We start from the raw sequence: 22,102 nt of genomic DNA, 5'->3' as shown, positions 1-22,102 counted from the left end.
CTTATTCCACTTTCAACAAAGATCAGAGAAACCGAGAATTACATCTCACACTCCAACTTCAGAAAGTAACTCATTACTACACAAAAGGTTCAACAGGAGTTATATCACAGTACATATTTGCATTGGTAACTTGTGTTTTAAGTTTCTTGAGTGAACCGATATTGCTCGAGTGTGACAGGACATTTAAAAGAGAAATAGATTTTACTTCCTCGTATGAGATCATTTCTGGAGCAAGGATTTTAATTTCTGGGGATCGAGTTCATGTACTAATAAAATCCAATAAAACCAGATAAGAGCTTTTCATCTATGCGACACAAAGCGGTATTATTATTATGGGATATTCCTGAAGTGTTTAAATAAATGTCCATGCAAGACCAATCTAGGAAAACAGAACACGTTTATTTAATTACTCTTAAAGTATATTTTTTGTATTTACATGTATAAACACTTAACATTGTAGAAAACAGCACAGATTAAATAATTCAACACGGTTTGACTAAAAGTGATATGAGAAGTGTTTCAGGCCAAATCCATCGAAACCAGAGCGAAGAGTGAGAGAGCCGTGAGCAGTCGGTGAGCAGTCGGTGAGCAGTCGGTGAGCAGTCGGTGAGCAGTCGGTGGCTCACTTGAAGCGGATGATCTCCTGAGTGGCCACTTTGATGAGCCGGTTGAAGTCAAACTGGATGTACTTCCTCCAGTAGCGTCTGTCCCTGCCGTAGGTTTGAGCCGGATAACAAGGACTGGCTGAAACGGAGACGGTCTGTCAGTTTAAATGAAGCACACATTTCAATCCACAGCTGGGACGCGGATGCACTCTATGTCGGTTTATTGACACTCTAATAAATTCATTTAATAACCTAAATATACATTTTATTAGCAACGGAGAGTAGGAGGAGAGCAGACTTGTTGAATCACGACAATAAAGATGGTTTGTGTGTGTGTGTGTGTGTGTGTTAGACTTGGCAGTTCTCAAAGAACTGATAGCACTTACTGCTTTTCAATATAAAATGAAAGAAATGGAGGCAGGTTCCCAAAAATGTCAATGTTTCTTAAATTAACTCGGTTATGTCACTGTCTATTAAATTTAAGTTTCTTTTAACTTGTCTTGTTCTGTGTTTTTCCGTTTGTAACTGTGTGTTTCTTATGTTGCTGCCCGTCTTGGCCAGGTTACCCTCGAAAAATAGATTTGTAATCACAAAGGAATTTACCGGGTTAAATAAAGCTTTTAAAAAAAAAGATCAAATTCAAAATGAAGACAGAATCTTCCTGTTCGAAAGAGAACAATAATGGTGGTGCAATTAAAAAGTAAAAAGGATTTTATTTGTTAATTTCCAGCTATCTGAGCCAGCCAGGCTCACGATCCCTTCATCGATCCTCTAACACCCTCTAGAGGTCAAGAGTCCTTCTGCTCATGTTCACTGAATAGATTTGGTTTTGAGGCGCAGATCGAACAAATCTTTGTGGTTTCTCTGCTTTGAGCCAATCACAATGAAGCCCTCTGCCGTTAGACCTGTGGTCACCTTCACACTGTGAGCTGTGTGTGCGCTCACCTATGCCGTGGAAGATTCTCGCGACGGCTCTCCCAGAAAACTTCTCGTCGCTTCGGTTGGAGAGAAAGCTCCTGATGTCCGCTCTGATCTGATTCTCCCAGTCCAGAAACTGAAAGCCACGCAAACACACGAGTTAAACTACAACACCCAGAACATCAGAGACGGAAATGCAGCCGTGAACTCCTGACGACCACTCGGTCCGACCTTGTACTTGTCCGGCTCCTCGATGTCCACCGGAGCGAGCGTGAGGCCTCGGTCGCGCCTCTTGTCGAAGTACTCGGCGAGGAGCTCTTTCAGCTGGAGGCTGCGACTCTCGTCCAGATCCTCGAGACAGGACGACGTGCTCTGGAAGGAGACGCTGCCACACAACGCAAAGTTACACACAGACACACACACACAGGGGCTGGAGACAAACCAGCAGGACAGACAGAAACGGCCAAATCGCCATTAACAACTCAAAGTTTTATTTATTCTTCTTCTTCTAATGCCGGAGACATTTTCTAAGACTTTCTGTCGTCTCCGCCTATTTTTCAAAAAGCTCACGGTGTCAAAGCCGTGGAAGTTTTTCAAATCATCAATTCATCAATTCATCTTTTGTCCGTCTAAAAAGAAGAGAAAGTCTTTTGTAATGCTACATTGCACTGAAGTACCTCTTGAAGGCCTTGAAGCAGGCGGTCAGCTGGTAGAGCTGCATCCTCTCTTGGTTCTGCACTCGATTATGAAGAAACCGGCAAACTTTGTCCATCTCCTCATCGCTGAGGTCGCCATAGGAACGGAAGTAGAACGATAAGGAGGAGAGCTCAACCTGGATGCCGCTACGCCCGCCGACTGGAAAACAAACGTTTAGGATTCACTGGTGTGTCTCTGTTGGTCAATGTGTCCGTTTCCATAGTAACACAACACACAGGAAAGGAGGTTGGATTACACCAGTACGATGAACTACAGTGGGACATTATTCAAACTAGGACTTGTTTAGCATTTGTGTCTGAGGATATTTGCTTGAGGTTTGTGAAATCTGTTGAATCAGAACAAGAGAATCACAAAGACCCTGAAAGACCCACATTTCACACAAAGATGTTTTGGTTACGTGTTAAAAGAGTAAAAGAGCGACGCGTGTTTTAAGATGTTTAATTAGAGCATACCACTGCTCCACTGCAGCTGCCTGACTCCTCTCTTCACCAGAGGAAGCTGCCATCCCATAGTGTCCGCAACCTCGACCACATCAAACTCCAGCTCATCGAAGGTCTCCACCCGCTCGCCCGCCATCCGCCTCCTGGCCAACACCACGGCAATCGGAGGGCAGCTGTGGAGCAGATTGAACATGTCATTGAAAATATCTGATGACGACGCCGTTCAACATTTATGAAAGAGACAAATATCAAAGACATTCGTGGACACATGCTCCATATCAGAGCACCCAACAGAAAAAAATGAGTTGTCCTACATTTTAGTGATTTTCTGGAGCTGCCTCGGTCCGCCATAGCAGCTGACTTTACACACGGAAAGCGTCGGGTGGAGAAGTTCGACGAAGCGCTGGGCGTGCAGCTCCAGGTAGCAGAGCAGCGTTTCCACACCTACAATACACAAACACGCAGAGGAAGGAAGGACGAAAGGGAATTTTTCATTTTTTTACTGGATTTGGTCTGAATGCATCCAATGAATTTGCCTATAAGCACAACTATTTTAGTTTTGAGCTATTCATCCGCGCTCCTGCTTGTGTTTCCACTCGCCTTCCTCCCTGATGTCCAGAGCCTCCACAGTTTCTTGGATGGGAATCGCTCTCTCGTGCGTGAGACACACCCGCTCTCTGGGCCAATCGCTGCTTTCAAGTTCCTGCTCCCTTCGCCAATCGCCAGCCGCTTTCGCCTCAGCTTCCTGTTCAGCCGTCTGCTCCTCTTTCTTCTCCTCCTTTTCCTCTCCTTCATCTCTACCGTCGTGGAGGGGCTGTCCCGCTGCGTCGCTAGGCGACGGATCCTTGCAGCGAAAAACAAGGTCACATCATTCATCGTTTAGTCCAACATTCTGGTTTCATTCACAAATAACTACCAACAAACTGCTTTTGAATGGTCCACCATGGGGTGAAAGAGTGAAGAAGAAAAAGAATAGAAAACCATAAAAGAGAATTTTCTTTTAAGTTACCTGTGCAGGCGACGGTTCTGGTGTGTCTGTGTGCACAGTGAGCGGCTCAGTGGGAGGGTTCAGGCTGCTCTCCTGTTCACACGCCTCCATCATCTCCATCAGCTCGGAATCTGCGATGTCCTTTACACACAGAGACAGATTAGTTTTGGGGTTTCACGAATATGGAGTCATGGCGACTTATTGAACAGTAATTAAACCACACACACACAAGTGGAGTTACCATTGCAAGCTCCTGTTGTTTCTGGTGAATCTGTTTACATTTGCATGATGGAAAAACTTTCTGCACCAGCTTCTTTACTGTGTAGTAGTCCACCGTGTCCGAGTAGATATGACGGCGGAGCTCATGGAGGTCCCCACCCTACAGACACACATCAGTTATACACTAAATATACTGGGGACTGTAGGTGAGAATTAAGTGAATTGAATTGTAAAAACATTTGTATCATGTTCTACTGTTAGAACTGTGACACATTGTCAACAGGGGGAAGATAAAAAGGATGCGCTGCAAACAATAAAGATAAAAGGCCTTTGTGAAATACAGCAGACATAATATAACATTAATAACAATAATTTAAAAAAGTACAATTAAAAGAATATATATATATATATATAAACTAAAATATAAAAAAATTTACTTTTACGATCCATGCTTCACATCACTAAAACTGCATATAAAAAAATAATTGCGTTCCTACCTCAGAGTCCAGGAAGAGGTGACAGTGTGCTGGATCCCCGTCTCTCCCTGCTCTTCCAATCTCCTGAACGTAGCTCTCAAAGCTCTGAAAGACAATAAAACGGGTTTAAATACATCAGGAATACTGATGGTTGCTACTTTTGGCACAGCATTAAGGTTTTGGTTATAAGAGCTGGGTTTAACTTTTGTATCTATTTACATTTTTAATGGGTAGAAAACCAACCAGATAATGAGGAAAACTCCATCTGCTGATAGAGATCATGTGATATGAACATAAGCTCAAATGTCAGCAGACTCCTTGTAGAGGAGTTTGCTCTTGCTTGAGATGAATCAAACCTCTACCTACCTTGGGCATGTTATAGTGGATGATACCGCGGACGTCCGATTTATCGAGGCCCATGCCAAACGCCACAGTGGCCACCACGATTCGGAGCTCCCCGCACATGAAGTTGTTCTGGACGCGTCGGCGCTCGGACGCGGACAAGCCGGCGTGGTACGACTCCGCCTGCCACTTCAGCGGTTTACGTAACTTCTTCCTCGCTACATGTAGAAACACAAGGTAGTAAGAAAACAGTGGACAGAGACATCGAGTCAAAGTGGGAGGAGCTACAAACATCTGAATGCGTCTGTTCATACCGAGGTCTTTCTTCCTCTGTGCTGCAGGGTTGTGCTGCACCTGACTGCTGGTCTGTTTGTTTTCTTTCACCAGCACGCAGTTCAGGCAGGTCCTGAGCAGCGCCGCCATGCGAGTCGTCTCCTCTCTTCTGGTGCAGTAGACGATGATGGAGTCCAGGCAACCGAACCGATCGCCCTTCAACAAGGACACTAAAGCCTACGAGGAGAAATCGAGAACATCGCTGAGAAAGTTGCCGATTGCTTCCCGATGGACGCACAGATGACGTGTAAACGACATTTAAAGAGGTCGAAGAATATTTCGACCCACTATAATTGTATTTGCTGTGTGTTGCTCTGACTGCTGCTCATCGCACCTGATCTTTTTCTCTGTCCATGGACACGGACAGGTGCAGGTTGGGAGGCACCGCTGCAGAGCGGACTGCGATGCCGTCTTCATCGGTGATGTCCAGATGCCGTGCGATGTCCAGAGCGGTGGACAGCGTGGCCGTGGCTGTGAGTCCCAGCAAGCACCGCACTCCCAACCGCTCCCTCAGTACCTACGAGCACGCGTACGTCATGTCGCTTTTGCGAAACATTTTGATTCAGACTTTCACGTCTGATTTTGAGAGAGAACGAGTGTCTAACGTTGGAAAGCCACTCAGGATTTAAGGAGAGATTTATGTCCAATTAAATTACTCTCAACTCTCTTTACACTAAGTACTCTGAGAAAGTATGACATGCTCACATACTGGAAGTGTGGCAATTTAAAATGTGCTTAACTTACCAAAGTAACTGTACCTTAATCCTTGATGGTTTGTTGTTATATCACTTGTCAATCATAACGTTAAATATTTGTAAATATATACAATACCGTTCAAAAGTTTGGGGTCACTTAGAAATGTCTTTATTTTTCAAAGAAAAGCACTGTTTTTTCAATAAAGATAACATTAATCAAAAATACACTCTCTACATTGTTAATGTGGTAAATGACTATTCTAGGTGGAAACGTCTGGTTTCTAATGAAATATCTCCATAGGTGTATAGAGGCCCATTTCCATCAACTATCACTCCAGTGTTCTAATGGTACATTGTGTTTGCTAATCGCCTTAGAAGACTAATGGATGATTAGAAAACCCGTGCAATTATGTTAGCACAGCTGAAAACAGTTATGCTGGTGATATAAGCTATACAACTGGCCTTCTTTTGAGCTTGATGAACAAAATTAATACTTCAAATATTAATCATTATTTCTAACCTTGTCAATGTCTTGACTATATTTTCTATTCAATTTTCAATTCATTTGATAAATAAAAGTGAGTTTTCATGGAAGACACGAAATTGTCTGGATGACCCCAAACTTTTGAACGGTAGTGTACATCTGTGCATTCTCTTCTAATGCTGCAATGAAACTAAGCGCCACCATTAGCCCACCTTACAGAGTCTCAGGTAGCAGGGTCTGAAGTTGTGAGACCACTCGGAGACACAATGAGCTTCGTCTATACAGGCGAAGGCCACCGGGGGGAGCTCCTGAGCCGAGGGCAGACACCCCAAACCTGAACGGCCTCCACCAACCAGCGCCTCTGGAGAGAGGAGCAGCAGACACACCTGGCCCGACTTCACCTGGAGAAACAAAGAGAGTACATGTGTTCGACCGAAAATAATACCAATACATGATCATAACACATGCTAGTTTAAGATGCAACCTATTTTTAGAAACCCTTTTTACATGAAATCTATAGGCAAATGAATGGGAGAAGTGTTTTAAAACATGTGAGATGTAGGGAAGACTTTTGTCTCAAGACATTGTGTTTGTATTGTTTTCACTCTTTGAAATGATGCTGGAGATATTTGAGTTTACAAAGGTACCGTCTCTGTCTGTTACCTTCTCTATCGCAGCTTCTCTCTGTTTCATCGTCATGTTGGAGTGGATACAGGCTGCCTTCAGATTGTCTGGCAAGCCAGTCAGCTACACACACACACACACACACACAATTAGAAAGAAGCCCTTCAGTTTTGAATAACCTTATGTCCTTCTGTGTGTGTGTGTGTGTGTATGTGTGTATGTGTGTGTGAAGGTGACTACCTGGTCATCCATTAGTGAGACTAGAGGTGAAATGACCAAAGTGATGCTTTTGGATCTCTTAGCGTACAGGTAGGCTGGGAGCTGATAGCACAACGACTTCCCCATCCCCGTTGACAACACCACGAGGGTCGACTGACCTGGAGGAAGTGAGAGAGGCAAACTTGAACACAGAGATGACAGAGGGTACGGCTGCGTGTCTGTATATGTGCGTCCTGTGCGTACCCGACAGGATCCTCATGATGGCTTCCTCTTGTCCTGGTCGAAATGACTGATAGCCGATGTCTCTCAGAGCTGCGTGAACCTCAGCAGGCGTTTCTAAACACACAGACATTCCCACAATGCGTACATCTACTTTTGAGCAAATGTACAGTTTGTCTCATTTTCATCCGTTTCTCGAATATAAGCAACGCGTGCTCACCCTGGACTTTCCCATCGTCTCTGAGAGGATAAAGTGGCTCCACTGGTGGCGGCGCATCGGGACGCTCGTAGTCGGGGCGGATCACGTTCAGCAACACCTCGTCTTTGCGGCTACTGTCCCCCTCCTTCTCTTTCAGCTGCTGCTCCTCTGAGATACTGGGAGACGCCCCTGGAGCACACAACACACATCTGGATTCAAACACACAAACTCAAAAACACTACTGCAACTAACAGTTGATTATTCAATTCAATTTCAATTCAATTCAGTTTATTTGTATAGCCCATTTTCACAAATTAGAAATTTGCCTCAGAGTGCATTACAATCTGTACACATAGACATCCCAGGCCCAGAACCTCACATCGGATCAGGGAAAACTCCCAAACAACCCTTCATGGGGAAAAAAGGGAAGAAACCTTCAGGAGAGCAACAGAGGAGGATCCCTCTCCAGGATGGACAGGTGCAATAGATGTAATGTGTACAGAATGAATCATTATTCACAAATCAACACACAGCAACAACACAATCAATGAATTTGACAGAGTGTATGATTATCTGGTTCTCCCGGACATTGTGAGCTGATTTGCAAAGTTATCCTGATTACTGCAGCTAAAGACTTAATAAAAGTTGTATCTAAAGAAAAACAACTTGTATTTACGCGACACTAAAGTGATACAACAAGTGTTTTCATTGATGAATGCATGTCTGACTTATGCTTGTAAAAGTGAATCCTCCATGTTATTATTGTGTCGACATATTGTTAGAATCCTTTCCGTCTTAACCAGTTAAAGTTAACAACAAGTTTCTTTTCCTGCTAAATGTCGATGTAAACCTACAAATGTGTTTGTGTGAATGGTGTGTGGTGCTTTTGTGTTGCATTAAATATTGTTGGACACATATATATTTATCGTTATCGAATAATAATAACATATAATATGATTTATCTAACAAACAAGACAAACCTGAAAACCTAAATTATTATATTTTCTATTGTTTTGAACTGACTGTCGCATGCTCAGTGGCGGTAAGTTTAACAGGCGTACCCAGTGGCTGTGGTTGCAGTGTGCCTGTTGCCCTGGCAACCTCTTCCAGGGTGGGCAGTTCAAACGGCTCCTCCTCAGCAGGCTGGTCCTCGGGAAGAGGAGGTGGAGGGGCTGTGGAGCAGACCAGGTCATCAACACCAACACTTCAAAGCTGATGTGTAGTCTCTTGTAAAACAGCTGAATCTATCAGCAGCAGCACGACGCGATCAGCTGGTCAGCTGGTGCATTAGTGGTCTGATGATGTCATCAGTAAGGTTAAGTTGAAAAGTGTCAGACACAACAAAAATGGATAATAATATTAATTGAGGCGATAAATGAAGCTTCTGTCATGATCACACATATATTTCAGGAAACTTGATGTCTCTCTGAAGCTGATTTGAATCTGGCTAGTTGTTGTTGTTGGTGTTGTAGTAAAATGCGCATCATTAAGCAATTCTTCGTTGTTTTGGCATCACCTGGTCCCTTGCAGTCGAAGGCCCAGTGTCCGGTCCCTCCACACTTGTAGCAGGTGTCTCCTTGTCGGTTGAACCCCCCTCTGAATCCGCCCCGCCTTCCTCTGCCAGAAAATCCTCCAGCTCCACCAAAGCGTTCGCCCTTCAGCTGGAACTTCTGCATGTACATCTGAAAAACACAGAGAAGTTATGACAACACACTTCAGGAACTCTGGAGACACGATGAGTCTGAGGAGTCAAGTGGAACTGGTGGTTTAGATTTCCTCGACGTAAGCAGACAAATTCAGAATTCAGAAGGATATTGTGAACAGATCTTTTAGATTTACTCTTATTTTCAATTGGCATGAAACAAAGCTGATTTGTGAGATTTGTGAATGAATTACACAACAAACAAGTGTGTTTTATGATTTAGTTTCACACTTGAAAACAATACTCACTGCAGCATATCAGGAAGTTCAGCTTTCTATTCCTCCTCGAGACATCAGCGCCACAAACACAAACCGTACCTGTTTCCGCAGACCTGCACCTCTGAGGGCGTATCCTTTGACGTGAGATTTATTCTTCAGATTGATCTTCACAAAGTTCCCCTCTAAGCCTTTGTTTCTGCTGTACGAATAAAGAAATGTTTGTACACAGAATACAAATAGAAATGCGTCGCATCAGCACGTGTCCGGTCTCACCTGGCTCTGACCGGCTGGTTCCGGAGCATTCTCCTGGCTGCAAAATCCTCCTCTATTTCTCCTAACAAGTTCTCCTGAGGAACCTGGGGAGGAATAATATTGTATTTAACTAAATTGCGCCGCATGTCCAGGATGTGGAGATGAATACAAACTGACTAACTTACCTTTTTGGGTTCCACGCTTTCTTTCTTTTCTTCCGCTTCTTCATCTTCGTCTCCCTTTTTCTTGGCTCTCCTTTTCTTCCCTGCTACTTGAACTGAGCTGGGGTTTACATCCGAGCTCTCCTCTTTCTTTTTGCCATTCTTACGCCTCTTCTTCACTCCTCCCTCCTCTGACTTCTCTCCTTCCACGTTCTCTCCCTCTCTCGGCCTTTTCCTCCCTCTCTTCTTTGCATCTTTGGATCTACAGCTAGTTTTATCGTCGTCTTCTGCCGCTAAAGGTGGCGTCAATCCTCTTTCCATCTCCTCCCCTCCCTTACTTTTTGACTTGTCTTCCCCTCCTCCTCTGTTTTTCCCAGTGTGTTGTCGAGAGGATTTCGGTGAACTATCACTGACTGTTTTTTCACTTGTGATGCTCTTAAACCCTTCGTCTATTGCCTCTCTTCTTCCTCCCTCTGCATCCGCTTCTTCTTTTCCCACTCTTTCATCTATTTGTATTTTCCCTTCAGCTTCTCCTCCCCTTCCTCCCTCACCTCCTCCCTCTAGCTCTATCTCCTGGTTGCCTGCTCCGGGCTCCTCAGCCCCCATCTCGCCGAACACCTGACACCTCTCTAGCCACTTCCTGTCCACGGAACTCAGTCTGCTGGCAGGAGAGAAACGTCCTCCGACGCTCCTGCCTCCCTTTCCTCCTCTGAAACCTCCGCGAACCCGAAGGCTTCCTCTCAAGCTAATCAAAGCTCCAACCCCTGGCTCAGCAGCATCCTTAAGTGGCGTCCCTAAAGTTTCAACATTTTCTTTTTTGTCCCCTGAAGTTCTTGCCATTTCATTGGATCCTGTCGACCTTCCTACACTACGTGGAGAAGATAGCGAGGACAACAACAAGGCAGAAGGTCTGGCTGGAGAGGGAGCTGGACCAGAGACATGTTGATTTTGTGAACTGGTAACTTTACTCGTATTAATACTGATATTACCAGTACGATGACAACTACTGGCAGCACTTGCAGGTTCTTCACAAGAATCTCTGAGAGGCTCAAATGGTTCCAAAGGTTCTTCAGGCTCCTCTTTCTGGGGTGTCTTTAAAACTAAGGACCCCGAGCCAGTGTTAAACCTTCTGTAAAGAAAGGAACAACACTTAAGGTCTATTGCTGGTCTTTCTATTCAAACTAAAGTTGTATTGGCTATCAGGTTTGGAAACTTGAAATTGCAGCAGCACAACTATTGGTATTGTTAATAGAGACATGAAATGTAAAGAAATATGGGGTACATAGCTGTGCTGCTCAAGTCATGAAGAACTTCATTTTCAGTTGTGAAACAGTTGTAATTGTTTCATCAAAGTGGAGGCTGTTTAAGATATTACAACATTAACAGCATTATGAAGCTAAACACAAGCAGTATTTCAGTTTTAGAGCATGGTTTAAAAATCGGTGTATCGAAAATAATATTACAACAATTCAATTTTAAAATCAACTGAAAAAAAAGTCAATAATTGATTCAAACATTTCAGTCATTCATGAAGCAAAAATAGCCATGAATTCTCTGATGTCAGTGCTCCAATGTGAAGATTTTTTAACTTTTCTCTCATTTGATTATATTTGGATTTTATTTAACTTTTGGACCAACAAAACAAGATATTTGTTGATGTCACCTTGGACTTTGGTATGTATTAAATAAATGTAATATGCTAAACAATATCAATATTGTAATAAACTGTGGTTACATATATATCAGCAAATAATCCACAGATGACAAGCAGCTCACATCACAGTACTTGTTGCATTTCATTACCTCGGTGTGAAAGGGCTGCTTTTGGGCTGGGAGGAAGTGATCTTGGCAGCCACAGGGCCGTTCGACTGTCCAGCTTGTCTTTCTTTCAAGGAGTTTAGAGGCACCCGGCCACATTTCTTCAGTGAGAGAGGTCTCTCCTGAAACATCAAAATGAAACAAAGAAATAACTTTAACTGCGACAGGTCTCTTGCTTTATCCTAACATAATGGAGAGAAAAAAACATATGTCATACCATAATGTGGTATGGTCAAAGTGTGCCTCACCTTACTGAGTGTCGCCAGGTTGCTTTTAAGCTTCATGCCATAGTACTGGGCAGAAGCCTGAAGACCGTCTCTTTCCTCAGGTGTCAGCCTGGGAGAAGATGTCGGCAGTGCACTGCGGTTCAGATGGGCACCCCAACAGTCCGCCTCCTACGTAGATCACCAACACGCAGACAGTCACAGACATACGAGACTAATCGTCTTACTTATCTCTGTGTTTGTGTCAACCTACCTTCTGGACTGCGTGGTCCCCAGCTGTAGATATGGCCCGGTCAGCACGCCCGCTGGCTGCATCACTGCTGCTGTTTTCTTTGGCTTGTTTCAAACTGCGGTATTCTTTATACAGCGCTGGAAATGAGACACGCCATGAATTATGCATATGTCTCTAAACAGATACATGCTAGATATGGACTAAAGACACGTGCTGTGTGTTGGTGTTGCAAGTTATTGGATCCTCACTTCTCGTTTCTTCTGGAGCTTGGTCAATGTCCTCCTAGAAACAAAAGAGCATTTTAATAGTAAATTATTATGGAGGAGAAAAAAAGGAAAACATACAACAACAACACTGTCTGGAGCAGTAAGTGGCATATGTCTTGTGGACCAACAGATAACGAAACCTCAACAACATGCATACATATATACAACCATATAATTACAATCTATATCTTTGGGGTTGACAACATTTTGCTGCCTGCTGACTCTCGGCTTAAGTTTACAGGTCAAATTACCTTGTTCGGTTTCCTCTGGTGGTCTTTAGCAAATCCCTGCTCCCAGCTTTTCAGCTGAAGTTTCACGTCGTTGTATCGATCCATGTTAACGTCTCACCTGTCCGGTTTAAATAACTTTCATGTGAACTGTAATTGATTCACTTACATAATTACAGTTTAGCATTTGTCAGGCGAAAGCTACCGTTACAGCAACGCGGCAGCTCGCGAGCTTTATAAACACGACATTATTTCTTGCGGTTCTTTTTAGTAACCGTGAGTTACTTTATCTTCTTCTTTACTTATCTGTTTAGTTAACGCCACTCAAACAGACGCAGCCATTCACATGTAGAGGTAGTGCGTAACTAGCTAAATAGACAACGGCATTAAAAGACTTTCTTCTGCTGTTTGTGTTGTTTACGTTTTTCCCGCGCCGGAAAAATGACAGTGTGTGTTGCCAGGTTCAGTCATGTATCCTCCATTCTCACAAAGCATATGTTTTTATTTTTACACGGGACTTAATCAATGTGAAACACTTTTCCTATCAATGAGAACACGAGAACACATGAAAAAAAAATCTGTGTAACAGTTGTGAAGCTCTTAAATCTTTAATATACCTGTTTAGATTTGGGTTGGGGTTGAGTCAGTCAGGCGCTTATCAGGCACCCGCGTCCGACAGGATCCACTACACTCCGCCTGCTTCTTAAAGGGACAGGCACGAAAAAAACGTTTCCTCTGACTCTTTCGTGAACTTACCTTTACGTCAAGATTTAGTTGTAAGGCAAAATTATTACCACGAAGAAACGATGAAAATGTTCTATGATTTCACTGCAAAACGTAAGAAACTGGCTGTTTGAAACCGTTGTCGCAGATTAAATAAACCCTGAAGTTAGTGCTTCTAACTGTCAAGTATAGTCTCAGATGAACCAGACGACCTTGAAGCTCTCACACAAAACCACATTCTAATGTTAAAGGGCAAACCAATCATGCCACCATGCCTGTTTGATAGACATGATATACATACATATATATATATATATATATATATATATATATATATATTGTGTCCATGAGCAAGTCACTGAATCCCCAGTTGCTCCCCGGGCGCTTCACTGCAGCCCACTGCTCCTTAATAATTAAGGATGGGTTAAATGCAGAGAATACATTTCGTTGCCTCTGTACCTGTACTCTGTGCAATGACAATAAATTGAATCCAATCCAATACATATATACATTTACATATATATCAGGAAAAGGTGGAAGCAAATACAGTACACGTTTCTGGAAGAGGAAGATTTCTGAGTAACTACCGATGAAGCAAGAGAGACAAAAATGGACGAGGCTGAGAAGAAGCCTCACCACTGGAGACGGTCCATGTTGCAGACGCCACAAATCCAAGAGGATCCATTCACTCTCTATATTGTTTGTCGTTTTAGGTTTATCAAGAATAATATTCTATTATGGCACGTATTACAATATTAGTTTGTCAATGGAATGCAGGAATAGCTCCTTTTGAGAATACAAATAATTGTGATTGAATACACAATTAGGGGACAGAGTAGGAGCTATATATTTGATGCAAGTTTTTAGTTATTTCAAATTATATTCTTCTTCTAAATGTTTGCAGAGTCTAGGAGCAGACAGCTACAGGACCAGCATGCACCTGGATAGGTCTATGGTATTTGACCAGAACAGGAGAAGCCGCATGAAGAGTTGCTTTGTTCCATTTGTTTAATAAATGAGAAAAATGGATTCCTGTATGCTTTTATTTGCCTGCGTAAACCACAAACCCATTCTGCGTCGGTGGCCCTTTGATTTGTTTGTGATTTATCAGATAAATGGTCACTAAAGTCTCACATTGTCTATTGAAAATACATTGTTTTAAAAATGTTGTGATTAAATGACATAGAAAATAAATACTGTATATTAATATACTGTGACAGCACAAATAGGAAAAATGACAATCACTATTTATAGTTTTTACGACCTTATTCATGTGCATTATCTTAATTATCCAAAATGCGTATCCTGTTTGTTCAGTGTTCATAAATTCATACTCAACTAATTTTGGCCTTGAACACATAAAACCTGCCTAATCAGGACTTCATTGGGTACAGAATAAATAATTATTTTCTAAACCAATGACATTATGGGTTATTGCAAGCATACAAGTGATGCAGTGCATAACAGCAAATTAAAAAAGCAACACATTTATGAAAAAGGACAACGAACAGTAACAAAGAAAAACTATTTTATTATCAGGGGGAGTGGGTATACAACTGCTGCATGGTAAATCATGATGGCCACGACTGCGATAGTGTTGATGGACATAATTGACATATTTCATAATGAGACATCACTTCATTCCAGCTGGGAGACCTCATGGAAGTATGCACCGAGCACCTTGGTCCCCTGAATGTAGTTGATTCTGAAATTGGAAAGATAAAAAAGTGATGAGCTTCGTTAACGGGTGAATATTTGTCTTTATTACAAACCCTGACAGAATGATCCATCGTAAAAATTACTCATAAAGAACTCAAGTTGTTGTTGCAGCTCACTTCAATTATAACTTTTGTCTTGGTACTTGATCACTAAAATGTGGCAGAAAGACAGAACAGCCTAAAACAATCTTTCCTATGGCCTTAATAATAGTTTCTTTTTCCACAATATCACGTCTAAATTTTATGCAGATTTTCGCAGTGATTCATGTGGGAAAGGAAATGAGGAAGTGACATACCTGTTGAGTTTTTCGTTCTGTGAGTGAGCTCCATCATCAGAGGAACCAATAGGGAGCAGCATGACGTTACGCCCGGTGGCCTCCTGGAAGGTCAGGGTGACGGGGATGCTTCCTCCCTCACGAGTCAGGTCCGGCTCCACACCAAAGACTTTGGTACAGCGAGAAGCAGGAGAACACGGAGAGAATCGTCAATATGACGACATGAGGGAAGTTACCCATTACATGCCATTTAGCTGTTGCTTTTATCCAAAGCGACATCCAGTGAGTACAACAAAAATCAAGAAAGTAGCATTTCTTCAAGAAAGGCAAACTACAAAAATAACATAATAAGAGCCATTCAAGTGACACTGAAGTGCTAATCTGTTTTTATTCAAGCTAGGGTCAGAGAAGGTGTGTTTTTAGTTTCCGGCTGAAGATGTAGAGAGTTTCTGATGTCAGTGGGGAGCTCGAATCACTTTTAATAATAAGAAGATTCAGAGATCCAATGGAAAGCCACTTTTGTCTTACAGTATTTTGAGCCCCCTTCAAAAAGTGACTATTTTAAAACGGCGGCTTTTTTAATTGAAACCATCAACTTAATTAAATAACGTTGGGCCTGAGTAGGAGTTAGTGTTTAAAGTGAACTGCTCCTTTAACCCTCCACAGCTCTGTACCTGTCTTCATGGCCTTCCGGCCTGCCATGTAGTGTGGGTGGTTGAAGTCAGAGACCCAGGCCTTGGCTCCGTGGCCCATGCACACGTTCATTTTGTTGGGGCTTCCCAGCTCCGCAAACTTCTTCTGCAGATGATCGATAACCTTGATGGAGAAAAATAAAAAAAGATTGTTCATGCTCAGTCAGCTTCGGTTTAAAACCCTCATTTAAATACAATCATAAACTTTGATTTATATCGTTGGATTCCATTATGGGCACAGCGTTACATGTTTTTAGAATTTACCCTCATCCCAATTCCATAGTCAACATCTATCATTCAACGGGGTGTTTTTGTTTGTTTGTTTCTCTGTCGGTGTCATTTTATGTCATGTCATTTTAGTTTTGTATTTAAACAATTAAAACATAAATTTCTTTACACCTTCAATGAATTTCTGGACTTCATACTTTATTTGTCTTTGATTGCAGCCTTGGCAATGATTTACCAAACTTATTTGACAATTATGATTATTTCCTACCTTATTTTCTTCAAACAGGATTACTGTTAATCACTGATTTATTGTCAGGAATAGTACTTGGTTACTCTACAAATCTGCTTCATTTACAACATTCACAAAAAATAAATAAAAGTGAAGGAGTCATCTTTGTGACATACCACCACCGAAAGACTCGAGTCATCAAGTATTAAAGACTACAGGCAGCGACTACCATTTCTTTCACACTACAACCTTTAATGTGTTCTAGTCACATGACCTCTACCATTTGACTATTAGAATCGGCGGCACCATATTTCAGGGCCTACCTGCTTCTCCACCACTTTGGGGTCCATGTCGGGGACGAGGCGGATGGAGAACTTGCCGATGACCTTGCGGGGGATAACGGTCTTGGCTCCTGCTTCAGAGAAAGCTCCCTCGATACCATGAAGAGACAGAGATGGATACCTCCAGCGGTGCATCAGGATTTTCTCCTGTAAAAGGAGAACAGTACACTTAAATGATCATGAATTATCACGCAGTAATCCAGTGTGGCGGCGCATGTCTACAGCAACCAGTGCCTTGGAGTCGTGCAGCAGCTGTCCCACTCCAACGTCTTTGCAATATTCATCCAAGTCAAACTCAATCTTCTCATACTGCTTTAACTCCTCATCCGTCACAGGGGCCACGTCATCGCTCATCCCAGGAACCAAAATCTTCCCCTTTGGGTCCAAGAGGCTTCCTGTTAAGAGAGACGCAAGCAAAAGATTTAAACGCGGCTATAAACCATCGAAAGACTCAAACTAGTTTCATGAGATTGTGGATCAATCATCAGCATCACTTGCCCATGAGTGCAATCAGGTCGGTCATGGCTTCGTGAACAGAGCCACCGAACACCCCCGAGTGGAGGTCCTTGTCGCCGCAACTCACCTTAAAAACCAAAACAAATACATTCAATGTGTTGGATGAACTGAATTAATGTAAAACCATGTTTGGTTTGTGCTGCAACTGAAGTGATTACACACAAAGATGAAAACGCCACTACAATCTTCACCTCGAGGGAGAAGTAGCAGATTCCTCTCAGGCCGTACGTGATGCAGGGTTTGGTCTTGCCGAGCCAATAGTTGTCGGAGATGCAGACGTAGTCCACGTCTTTCAAGAAGGTGTCTTTTCGTGCAAACACCAGTTCATCCAGGCCCTCGGATTCAGACTCCTCCATCCCCTCGAAGCAGAATTTGATGTTGATGGGAAGCTCCTAATGGAAGAGGAAAGAAAAGCTCTTTGTAAATCCCCAGGCCTCGCACTGTTTAAAGATCAGTAAGATGTAAGAACTGTTCCACTGATTCAGAAAGACGTGAAAGTTATGCCAAACAACGTGCACGGTGACGTGACTTGGTATCATCCAGAGACCTTTGACCACCTCCCTGCTGACGGATCTAAAATTATCAACGGGCAAATACAGAGATCATTCATTTCCAGGCATGATACAGAATCCTTTTGGAAAGTCAGCCCTAGTCACAACACCTAACGCAATACTGTACAGTAATGAAACACAATGCATTATTACAATTGTACCCACAGAAAAATATATGTTTTATAAATCTCAAACAATGATTCCATTGAAACGTCAGAAGATTACCACCAGCTTACTTTCACATTCCAAGCAACATTCGCTCTGGCTGTTTAACAATTAGCCAAGCACAAGTCAGAAGAACATCAACAAACAGGTTTGTTTTCATTATGTTTTTATAAAGCTGCGACGCCATAGTCAATGATACCGGCTGGCTGGGGTGTGATCACAGTCTTGTAACAGAGGTCTGGTCCCACATCACTGATTACTCAATCACACGATTTGTACTTTATTACATTTTGGATACTTTAAAAAATGCTGGACCAACGAGGAAGTTTGATTTCTTGAAGCAGGACGTATTAAACTGGACAATGCGGTTGGGGTTTCGTCCACTGGAAACAATTTAAACTTTGTCCCAAAACATCTATACGAGTCATAATCAGTATGTGGTTTATTACCAGGTAGTTGTTTACATGTGGTGCATACAGTAAACACATTAAGAGGAAATAAAAAAGGGTAAAGCAAGTTTCCAAAAGAGAGAAGAAAAGTGTGGTGGGAACTTTACGTGCTGGATCTTCTGGTGGGCCTCGATGCAGTTAAACCAGGCCAACACTGGACCCTTGTCATCAGTTGAGCCTCTTCCATAGAGCTTACCTGCAAAGAGAATCCATATAAATACATGTTACACAATAAGAACAAAGGGATTCCCTTATTTAAAATTAATTGTGAGTAGTACCAGCAAATTAAGGAACCATGTCACACGATGAAAAGGGGAAAGCAACTACACAAGTGGAAAGTAAAACATGATGTTAGGAAGAGCTGAGCAGACAGGAGCGACACAGGAAGTGGATGCGTTACTTTCAGTCAGCTGACATTCACCAGAACACACAAGGCATTTTGGGTGTTGGCATCACAAAACATGTTTTAATGGAAAGGAGGTCACACACACACACACACACACACACAAACCAGTTCTCATGTCAAACAAACTAAAAGTACGTGTGGCTTAATAGTGAAGCGTCATAGATCTGCAATGTTTTATCGCAAATAGACCTTTAGAGATTACAACTATTACAGTAGTAACAGCTGCCAAGTAGCAGATAATGACTAAGCATCCATCATGGTGTAATAATACGTTTATAAAACGAGCCTCTTGTAAAGCTAAATGGATACTTGATGAATACAACTGCTCTTGCTCAACTAGACCTCTGAGCTTTGCAGATAAGACATGATTAAGACTCCACTCGGCTGGACTTTGGTCAAATCATGCAAACGGTGATATGCTGAAAAGTACAAAGGGCATTTAAAAAAGACATTACCTTTGAGTCATGATGAGTAACAACAACCTCTTTGCTCACCAGAGAAAGACGTTCATGTAATGGTTGTGTGCAGACCTTTTGATACCTTTTCAGATGCTAAATGACCATTTATATTGTATTCAGTAGCTCCGCCATGGCCCTGTTGAACTACATATTCCTTTGTTTCTGCCATCAGGCTTTCTCTGCAGGACAAATCCATCATTTATTTCAGTGCAAAGCCAAACTGTTTCTATTGCCAAGCTGAAAAAGAAGCTGGTGTAATCATTACATCAAAGACTGGGGAACAGATACCCAACGTCAACCTCATCCCATCGCCCAAGCCAGAATAGCATTCCAGTCTACTTTAATAACTTGCAATCAAGCTGGTTTTGTTTCTAACGGACAAACCTTCCAGATCATGTTGAAGACAGCTTCAGGATAAACAGAAAGTAAAACCTGCTGCTCTCACCGTCTTTCTCCACCAGAGTGAACGGCTCGGTATCCCAGCCGTCGTCAAGGTTAGCCGGCTGGACGTCGAGATGGCCGTAGATGCACACGGTCTTCTTGGCCGGGTCTGACCCCAAACTACCCAGGACGATAGGCGGCAGAGGGATCTCCTCGCCAGAGGGAAGCTGCATGCAAACAAACACATAAAAAACACAACCTACATTTTTAGCTCAAGATTACAAAGAGGGCTCATTCTATTGAATTCAAACCATTAACAGTATACATAGGGAACGCATTGAACAACCGATGCATGAATAGTGATGATGTCCAAACATGAACAGGGCAACAGCGCCCTCTTACACACCTTCTGTTTGCCGATGTCCACCATCTCCACCGTTCCCCCCAGGTTCTCGATATCCTTGGCAGCCATCTCCATCATCTTCTTGATCTCCCCACGCTTCTCTGGCCAAGAAGACACGCTCTGGACTGCGACCCAGTCTGCAAGGCGCTAGGAAACACGAGAAAAGATGCACATGCTTTTTAACACCGTCTGAGAAAACATGGGCAAACGTTTTGTCATACAGCACGTCAAAGTTTGAGAAGTTTACGGCTCACATTTAATTAAAGCTCCATTTTAATTATTAAGTGGAGTCAGAGCGACATGAGTCTTAACGCTATGATCGAGAAGACAGACTGAGATCTAATCACCACAATGATTCTTGTATAATAAGATATTACTTTATTCATCCCCAGGGGAAAATTTCATGAAGCTACAGCAAATATGTGTACAAATATACAATACAACATAAATATCCAGTATTAAATATCAGGGCATTTTACATTTAAGAATGTAAAAATTTAAAGTGTATCTAGACTATAAATTGAAAGCGGTGTACGGTTTATTGATTATAAATTTGAGGATAACACAGTATAACAAGCAAGAGGTCACACACAACCTCTCTCGGGATGAGCTTACCTGCACGTACAGATCCTGGTGTTCGTCCACATACTTGAAAAGTGGAGTGAGATGAGCCATCTTTTCCAGCGACAGTAGCTGAGGGTTTAGAAGTCAGAGTGGAAGTGAGCGTCAACCTTCAGCCCCTCGCTGTCTTATAGGAGGACATAAGCCCCGCCCCCCTGAGAACCTGCTGAGCCCTGCAGGATTTGTCACGCATGCAGAGGGGGATCTCGCCCCTACTGTGCAGAAGAGCAAGTTTCACATCCGGTAGTTGAGTTGATGATAGTTTAGCAACTATCTGCTACTTTATGCATCTTTCATTTTTTTATGAACATAAAAGCCGGCACACAGTAGAAAGTTACGTCACAGCAAAAAGCTCCCATTATAGCACAATGTTCACTTTCCTCCCTTTTAGGGTTTTTGTTTTACAATAAAATAGGCAGGAAAGCCTTATAATAATGACTTAAATGTTTGACTCTGGAGCTAACCGGCTGAATCTGTCGTAGAGTCGCAGTAGCCGGCTGACTTTACGTTACATGAACCGGGGTTAGCCTTTCCCATGCTGATGGTCTGCTCGGCTCATTTCTGACTCGCATGGAGACGCATTAATAAAGCAACGCGCTCAGTTACGAGAACTCAACTCCCGGACAGCTGATGTCCGCACGTGACTCCTCTCACCTGACAGACACTTCCTGTGTTTCCTTATGACGCGGGTGGAAGTCTTATTCCACGCACGAAAGAGAGAGAGAGGGAGAGAGAGCAAGACACACGTCGGCAGCTCTGATTTTTTTCACGCCGCAAAGAATTGTGGGTCAGCGACAGATGCTTGGTCATGATCAGTGGTCCCCAAACTACGGCCCTCCCCATTTGGACCGGCCCCCTGAACAATACCAGAGACGCGTTCCGATTTATTATTTTTTTCACCTGGCCCGCTGCCGTTGAGATTGCAGTGAGACGCGGAGAAAATGTGGAGTGGTGCTCTTCGCAATAGAACATCTTTGATGGGACGTGTCGCGTCTCGGCCAATCAGCGTTCAGATGTCCACAGCGTTTGGGAAGTTAGGTTAGCTTGAATGTTAGTCCGCTACATCTGCTGCTGTCACGCTGCACGGTGTAGCGATACTAACAAAGTACCCGTACGTTAAAAACGATGTGATTTAGCATATTTTTAGTATCGATACTTCATTAAAAGAGCGATCAGAGCCCCCCCCCCCCGGCTGGCCCTCCAGCAGACAAGGCAAACGTTAAGTGGCCCTCTTAGGAAAAAGTTTGGGGACCCCTGGTCATGATCGACCACGAGGTTCAGAAACAGTCGAGGGAAGAGCGACCCTCTGATAAATCTACCTACATCTACAGATTGTCATGTTAACCTTCCTTTTACTTACATGCTTTT

At 42.9% G+C, this 22,102-nt stretch overlaps 2 protein-coding genes across 2 annotated transcripts; both read right to left on the bottom strand.

Moving 5' to 3' along the window:
* Positions 1-378: 378 nt before the first annotated feature.
* On the bottom strand, positions 379-13,221 carry recql4 (RecQ helicase-like 4). The gene is made up of 29 exons (XM_056435982.1): positions 13,196-13,221; positions 12,603-12,699; positions 12,334-12,367; positions 12,107-12,222; positions 11,878-12,024; positions 11,615-11,751; positions 9,836-10,940; positions 9,672-9,754; positions 9,498-9,597; positions 8,995-9,160; positions 8,540-8,650; positions 7,500-7,667; positions 7,304-7,396; positions 7,082-7,218; positions 6,881-6,964; positions 6,430-6,618; positions 5,373-5,555; positions 5,020-5,215; positions 4,730-4,923; positions 4,385-4,468; positions 3,910-4,047; positions 3,690-3,809; positions 3,281-3,524; positions 2,995-3,124; positions 2,693-2,853; positions 2,201-2,378; positions 1,755-1,908; positions 1,551-1,659; positions 379-744 (listed from the first exon to the last, which is right to left on the bottom strand). The coding sequence occupies exons 2-29, from the start codon at positions 12,684-12,686 to the stop codon at positions 623-625; spliced, it is 4,767 nt and encodes a 1,588-aa protein (XP_056291957.1). The 5' UTR covers positions 12,687-12,699; positions 13,196-13,221; the 3' UTR covers positions 379-622.
* Positions 13,222-14,812: 1,591 nt separating this feature from the next.
* Positions 14,813-21,513, bottom strand: cndp2 (carnosine dipeptidase 2). The gene is made up of 12 exons (XM_056436209.1): positions 21,389-21,513; positions 20,729-20,806; positions 20,117-20,260; positions 19,775-19,937; positions 18,573-18,661; positions 17,492-17,692; positions 17,279-17,367; positions 17,019-17,175; positions 16,767-16,931; positions 15,969-16,110; positions 15,316-15,463; positions 14,813-15,006 (listed from the first exon to the last, which is right to left on the bottom strand). The coding sequence occupies exons 2-12, from the start codon at positions 20,786-20,788 to the stop codon at positions 14,940-14,942; spliced, it is 1,425 nt and encodes a 474-aa protein (XP_056292184.1). The 5' UTR covers positions 20,789-20,806; positions 21,389-21,513; the 3' UTR covers positions 14,813-14,939.
* Positions 21,514-22,102: the final 589 nt, after the last annotated feature.

Source organism: Pseudoliparis swirei, chromosome 1 (genome assembly GCF_029220125.1).
Source record: "Pseudoliparis swirei isolate HS2019 ecotype Mariana Trench chromosome 1, NWPU_hadal_v1, whole genome shotgun sequence".
Classification (NCBI taxonomy): Eukaryota; Metazoa; Chordata; class Actinopteri; order Perciformes; family Liparidae; genus Pseudoliparis; species Pseudoliparis swirei.
Note: the sequence above shows the minus strand (reverse complement) of the source record. Positions and strands in the feature narration are given on the sequence as shown.